The following is a 7,609-nucleotide window of genomic DNA, read 5'->3' on the forward strand; positions in this document are numbered from 1 at the left end:
CAGACCCTCACACACCGGTTTGCAGGTCCTCAGACAGACAGACACTCACACAAGGGTTTACAGGTCCTCAGACAGACAGACACTCACACACGGGTTTGCAGGTCCTCAGACAGACAGACACATACAGGGTTTACAGGTCCTCAGACAGACAGACACTCACACAAGGGTTTGCAGGTTCTCAGACAGACAGACACATACAGGGTTTACAGGTCCTCAGACAGACAGACACTCACACACGGGTTTGCAGGTCCACTCTCCCTTGCCGTTTCCCAGACAGACGCAATCCAGCATGTAGTCTCCGGTCTCGTGGGGCCTTCTCCAAGTGTCCCCGATTTTGTAGGATCTGCCTCCCTCGTGGCAGCGGTCTGGAAACGAAAATACCAAACATCATTATTCATAAACACCAACGTACTACATAAGTACACAAATAATACTATACGGTTTGAAGGGCAACTCACTTCCGATTGTGCAGCTGATTTTGCCGCGGGCGGAACCGATGCAGGTGCAGTCCCACATCATGCCGTCCTTCGCCCTCTCGTAGGTCGCACCCACAGGGTACGTCTGGTCGTTGTATTTGTCATAGCAGGTCTCCTCCCCTGCAGAATGCACCAGAGAAGACTTTCAACATGTGGCCTAAACGTTTGAGATAAACGAAGCGACTTCTGTGCGCAATGGCAAAAGTGCCAAAAAGGGAACGCGCTCTAAGAGCGCACGGATGTTGTGCAAAAAAACGAAACAAATTGCCTACTTCATTATACATTCAAGTCTGGTGCTCCAGCTCACCTTGGGGTTTTGTTTTACATTTGATCCCTGCCGCTCCGTTGCAGGTACAAAGCAGTGTACTCCCGCGGTAAGCCTTCTCCCATTGATCGTTTAGTCTGTAAGAATGTCCGTTCTCATCGCAGCCTGCAAGATGAGGGAGACACACACAAAAGAGCCATGAGTCCTGAGCAAATTCGGCGCATGATAGGTTAGCTAAACACCCATATTCAATACATGTACAGTAGTGATAATCTAAATAATATTAGATGTCCTTCATAAATGGAATTGTAACTACAGTTCTTAATGACAAGATGTGGATTCAAGGTGCATTCAAATGCTTTATCTAAGGGGCAAAATATCACATTAAGAGCAAGTCTACATACCTTGAGCAAGGGGTACTGTGTCTGCGAGTTCGGGGTAAACTTGTTCCTGAGTTTGTCTCTTGTTTTTCCCTTGGTTCTTTGGCATACAATGGACCGCGCTGCTTACGCACAGCGCAACCAGCAGCCCTGTCACTGGGCTACCAGTCATTTTGGTCAAGTTAAAAAGAAAAAAAAACAAGACACTTTTATGTTTCCAGTTATGTCCTAAGTAAAAATAAGAACGATCCAGGTGCGGTGAAGTTGGCCGTCAGGAGCGGATAGTATTCTCTCCCCTTGCTTTCCAAATATTACCCAGTGCCGCTTCTCCCAGCGGCTACTTTGACCGCCTTTCCTGCAGCAGATGCGATAGACAGACTGGAGGGATGCAGACCGTTTTTATATGTGAGCACAAAGGCACCGTTTGGGGAGGGGCAATGTGCGTCTGGGTCCAGGGGAGCAACACAGACTCGTCACTTACCAACCATCCTAAACCGCAGACCCAGACCAAGAATGAAAACTCACAAACAGAGTACAGCACTAACATTCTGAGGCTGGGCTGGGTTGTGCAACCTGGACTCAGACGTCGACATAACACAGTACACAGTAAACCTGTGAAACTCAAATGAGTATTTGTTACATTTAGTATGGTATTTATTAATTTGCGGTTGTCCATCATCCATTTTGTAGGATATGTTATGAATTACAATTCATATGATATGTTACGAATTGCAATTCATACAATATGTTACGCATTCCAATTTGTTGTGGCTAACATTAGCTACATGGCTAACGTTAGCTAGGGTTAAGGTTAAGGTTAGGGTTAGGGGTTAAGGTTAGGAGTTAAGGTTAGGGGAAGGGTTAGCTAACCTACTAAGTAGTTGCAACATAGAGACATTCCTCCTTTCGTTTTTGCCTTAAGTAACCTTCTGTCTTATGTAACCATACAAAACGTAACATATCATACTAATTAGAGCATCACAGATTTACATTTACTATGTAACGTCTTTGAGGCCAGGCTGGATAAGTAGACCAACTACAAAATGAACCAGAGTTATTTTATTCACATATTTGACCAAATGTATATGAATCGAATCCGTTAGATCTGAAATAGACTGCTTACAGGGTAAGGAAACCCATGTGTCATTTTGTCATTTGGGTGAACTATCCCTTTAACACAAAAAGCCTACCCTCAGACAAATATCTACCCTCAGACATAATGCCTACCCTCAGACATAATGCCTACCCTCAGACAAAATGCCTACCCTCAGACAAAATGCCTACCCTCAGACAAATGCCTACCCTCAGACAAAAGCCTACCCTCAGACAAATGTCTACCCTCAGACATAATGCCTACCCTCAGACATAATGCCTACCCTCAGACAAAATGCCTACCCTCAGACAAAATGCCTACCCTCAGACAAAATGCCTACCCTCAGACAAATACCTACCCTCAGACAAAATGCCTACCCTCAGACAAACTTCAATTTATAGGCCTAATGATAATGACAGCCTAATGTCGATAGGCTAATCATGCTAAACTGGTCCTTTACAGAACAGTCAATGTGACCCACAATGACTTAGCTATCAAACATGGGCAATTCAAGCGTTAAACGAAAACAACAACAGAATAAAAGTATAACGATAAAACTAGGCCTGCAGGATTGCAGTCTCATTTCTGTTTGGACTTAAGAATGACATGTTTTGGTAGGTCGATGGGGGATGAGGGGGTTACTGACAGCTCACCCCTACGTTCCATCACTGTTTAGAGGGAAAAAGTTGACCCTAATGCACCCAGACTGGTTCACTGTTAGGGAGGAACCCAACAGTTTTCATCTTATCTACACATTAAACAGAACCCGTTTTAGTGCTATTAGCTACATTTATATTGATTGCGTAAGAGCAATTATCCAAACATTATTTTGATGGAGAACTGTTTTGATATTGGCTCATTCTGTTGAATTATTGTACACAGTTCTATCAGTACATTTGAGATGTTATGAATTGTGAAACATCACCCTCCCTTCCTCCCTCCATCATCCCATCCCTCCTCCTGTTGCTCCTCCCCATCCCATCCCTCCTCCTGTTGCTCCTCCCCATCCCATCCCTCCTCCTGTTGCTCCTCCCCATCCCACTCTTCTCTCTTTCTTGCCCGCCTTCCAACACTTGTTTTTTCCCTCTTCTCCTCTTCAGTATGTGTGTGTATTTGTGTATGTGTGCTCGCTTGCATGTGTGTTTGTGTGGGTGTGTGTGTTTGTTCATGCGTGTGAGAAAGCAACAGAGCAAGAGGTGTTCTTGCATTTTTCTTTGCATATTTTTGTCTGCCTCCTGCCCTTACCAAATAAATCAATGCTAATAGCAGATTTTATACTCTCAACGACAGAAAATAAACCCCTCTTTTCATGAGTCATGTTTGGTTGTCTGTGGTTGAGGTAACTTTCTCCCCAAATATTGTGTCACACCGATTAATCCCTCAGCTGTGGAAAGTAATGTTTTCCCAATGAGAGGAAGAAAAAGAGGACAGCGGGAGATGACAGATGATATGACTCCTGGTTGTGGCAGTGGACTGTCAACCTGGGAAAACCTCAAACGGATGTCTTCTGGTTTAACTGAGATTAGTCACGGTCCAGGTCTGGTCTGGTCTGGACGGTGGCTTCAGTACAGTAAGTCAGATCCGTGGTTGGGCGGGTTCCTGTAAGTGTCCACTTGGCACAAACCTGGTACCAAATCCCGGTTCTGAAACACAAACACAAAAACGAAACACTTCCTTGTTTTTTATACGGATGGTGAATCACTGAACCTTTCACATGTGGAGAAAGGTGTCTGCCAGAAGTATCACATATTTTCCACCCATGAATCAACTCCAAAACAACCAGGAGAGGGTCAAAACTGACATGTAAGGCTGAACTCCAGAACAACCAGGAGAGGGTCAAAACTGACATGTAAGGCTGAACTCCAGAACATTTCATAAAAAAGGGATCCAAACAAACTTCTGTGTAGTAAATGTATAGACCTATAAACTCATGATGAATCACCTTCAGCTCCCATTGGGTCATTCAACCCTCGTCTCCAACCCAGTAGCATCAATATCATGTCCCCTGTTAACTATCCCCCCAGGTGACAGGCTGTCGATGGAGATAACTTAGGCTGTACTGGGGTCAGGGTTAGGGTACTCCCTATACATACTTCTGGTCTCCCCTGAGTATGACTTAATTTCCTGTGCTGGAGGTTGTAACCCAAAACCCGTTATGTCAGATTTATGACCAGTCTCTCTCCATAGCCCTGAAAAGCAGCCTGGATTGTGTCACAACTCTCCCCCACCACGTCAACTCTGAGCCCAGACAGAAACCCAGGTATGGTAGATCAGAATTTGCTCTCACTCTTTAGTTCGTCTCTGGTTCATCTTTAGATATGTTTTTGCAGTCATTTAGGGCCAGTTTCCCGGACACAAATATCCTAGTCCTGGTAATAGTTAGTAGTTAGAGACATAGAACCTGAAAAATAACGATGATGTCATGCTAGGGACAAATTGTTCTATCAATCTCTCCCTCTTCTTCTCTTCTAGCCTCACTGTGTTCCTGTGCCTGTAGTCCTGGGAGGCCTTGTTGTTAACCTGTGGTTTCCTGACCCTGCCCAAGCAAACTGAGGACAGACGGCTTGGGGAGCGTCCGTCTGTCCCAGAGCCTGTTGCCAGTTGGCCCAGGGACAGAAGGGCTGGAGAAGTGATACGACAACTCACACCCACATCTGCCTCGGGGGCTCTAGCCAGAAGGTTTGGGGTATTCAATCAAAATGTGCATCAGGAAGTCTTCTAAGAGAGAACATGCCAGTTTATGCATTATGGTTTTATCTTGAAGGCTTGAAACATGTCTTGTTCCAATGTTACAAAACAGTTGACACAAGACACAGAACTCAGTGGCATTTTGCATAACAGTAAATGTATTTTTAAAAGGAGAATGATGAAAGCAACTTCAAAAGCAACCTAACACCTTTTTTGCACTATTGGTTAGAGCCTGTAAGTAAGCATTTCACTCTAACCTGTTGTATTTGGCGCACGTGACAAATAAACTTTGATTTGATTTGATTGATGGGCTCATCAGTCCACCTTCACCCTTCATCGTCATAGTTGTTGGCTGGATCAGCAAAGAGAGGACTGCACTTCTGCACAGGATGTGAAATACGTGCAGTGGTTTGGCGTGACGAAGGCCAGAGGTGGCTGGGAGAGGAGGACCCTGTCAGACACAGTGAGACTCTTCTGACCAGGCATTCCTCAAGATTCCGCAACACAGTGCCACAAGGGCAGCGTTTCCGTGGTTACAGAGGGGCCGCCAGAGTTCTAGGATGACGGGGTCATCTTGACTTGAAAGAGTGAGTGATTGGAACTGGGAAATGGAGCTTCGCTGACTGAGAGTGTTGAGTTACACTAGCCAGGTGGGTTTTCAGTTAGTGAAGAGGTGTACTCATGGGAAGACTAGCAGAGGGACACAAGGGAGACACACACACACAGCGTGCTCCACAGCCCTTTCCACCCACACCTTGGTGATGAGGTAACATCCACATAAAGAGCCCAGTGGGAGGGAGGAAAGTCTAAACACATGTTCTGTACTGACCCATGCGTTCTTTTACTAGCTATTGAAGACCACCGTAACTCCTCTCCCTGCAGAGTAGGGTCACTGTCCAAAATAAAGGAAAGGTTTGTGTGCTTCTTATGTTACAGGCTTTCTCAAACCGTTTTGGGCTGATGTGGTGTCTCTTTCAGTGTCTTGAACACCTCCCCGGTTACCCTCAGCCAGGTCACCCACGATACAAGTCAGTATTCAACATCCATCCATGTCTGAGGCCGTTGGGGGAAGAAGTGGGAACCGGCCACTAGGGGCTACGGTACGTGCAGTTACCTTCAAGTAGGTTTCGGTTCTGCTAGGGTGTTGGGGATGGGGATGGTGGATGGGCGTAAGCATCCTCCTCTGATTCCAAAAGTTGCACGTTTCAATCCAGCCATAGAACGTTTAAAAATATATATTTTTGTTTAAATCCTATCCTAAACCGTAACCCTTACCTTCACCATTCAGAGTTAATGCCTGAACTTAACCCTTACCTTCACCATTCAGAGTTAATGCCTAAGCTTAACCCTTACCTTCACCATTCAGAGTTAATGCCTGAACTTAACCCTTACCTTCACCATTCAGAGTTAATGCCTGAACTTAACCCTTACCTACACCATTCAGAGTTACTGCCTGAACTTAACCCTTACCTTCACCATTCAGAGTTAATGCCTGAACTTAACCCTTACCTTTAACATTCGGAGTTAATGCCTGAACTTAACCCTTACCTTTAACATTTGGAGTTAATGCCTGAACTTAACCCTTACCTTCACCATTCAGAGTTAATGCCTGAACTTAACCCTTACCTTCACCATTCAGAGTTAATGCCTGAACTTAACCCTTACCTTAACCATTCTGAGTTAATGCCTGAACTTAACCCTTACCTTCACCATTCAGAGTTAATGCCTAAACTTAACCCTTACCTTTAACATTGGGAGTTAATGCCTAAATTTAACCTCAAACACTTTGAAATTTGACGTTTGGAACAACTTCGAAATTTGACATTTGAGAAACATGGATGAACGTCCAATTTGGACGTGAGACTGTGAGGTCTGGTAGCCTACCCACCCCCATCTGGTAGCCTACCCACCCCACCGAGACACACTCACTTCATTTCTTAATTGTTCCTCTAATTTTGGGCCTTCCTCTAATTCACCAACCAATGCGATGTGATGCCTCAGAGCTGGTTTGTCATAATTTCCCCTTTCAGTAAGCAGACTTTACATTAGTACATTAACCACTAGCATCAGCAGTCGGGCTGTGAGACCTCTCTGTCACCGCTGTGCTGCTTGCTGACCAAACTGGCTGTGTTTTCACACCACTGGCCTGGTTGGCTCGAGTCGATGTGCTCTTAAAAGGTGTGTGTTGTTTCCGCTCTCTCTGGAAGTGGCTGACTTGATCAAAGACTAGTGGCTCATAGTGTGTGTGTGTGTGTGTGTGTGTGTGTGTGTGTGTGTGTGTGTGTGTGTGTGTGTGTGTGTGTGTGTGTGTGTGCTTGCATGAACATGTGTCTGTGCCGGTGGTGTGGGGGATGGGGGGGAGGGGCACTAACATGTGTTGTTGTGGTGTGTGTGCGTGTCTGTTGGAGTTCAAGAGGTGTCAAGGACTTCCTTGAACCCCCCCACACACACTTTCTCACCCTCCTAAACAAACACTGATGCATCGTGCCTGCGGGGTCTAGTCTGGGTTAGGTCACAGTGAATGCACACTGAGTGAAAAGGGAAAACACTGGCCTCATCAGACAGAATATCAAGCCAGTCTGTCTGTCCTCATGGTTTAAAGTCAAGGGAAAAGCTGAGTGGGCACGTCTGCATCTTGTTTACCCTTTAGAGAGATAAAATAGACCCTTTGTCTGTACTGGAACTACCCTTCACAGACATGCACAGA

The 7,609-nt window shown here is 45.4% G+C and overlaps 1 protein-coding gene across 1 annotated transcript in view; it reads right to left on the minus strand.

Moving 5' to 3' along the window:
* LOC115115851 (fibronectin-like) overlaps positions 1–1,498 on the minus strand; it is a 32,053-nt gene extending 30,555 nt beyond the window's left edge. The window contains 4 exon segments of the mRNA XM_065023590.1: positions 234–365; positions 459–596; positions 784–906; positions 1,146–1,498. Of these exon segments, the coding sequence (XP_064879662.1) occupies positions 234–365; positions 459–596; positions 784–906; positions 1,146–1,293 (541 nt within the window). The 5' untranslated portion in view covers positions 1,294–1,498.
* Positions 1,499–7,609: the final 6,111 nt, after the last annotated feature.

Source organism: Oncorhynchus nerka, linkage group LG2 (genome assembly GCF_034236695.1).
Source record: "Oncorhynchus nerka isolate Pitt River linkage group LG2, Oner_Uvic_2.0, whole genome shotgun sequence".
In the NCBI taxonomy this organism is placed as follows: domain Eukaryota; kingdom Metazoa; phylum Chordata; class Actinopteri; order Salmoniformes; family Salmonidae; genus Oncorhynchus; species Oncorhynchus nerka.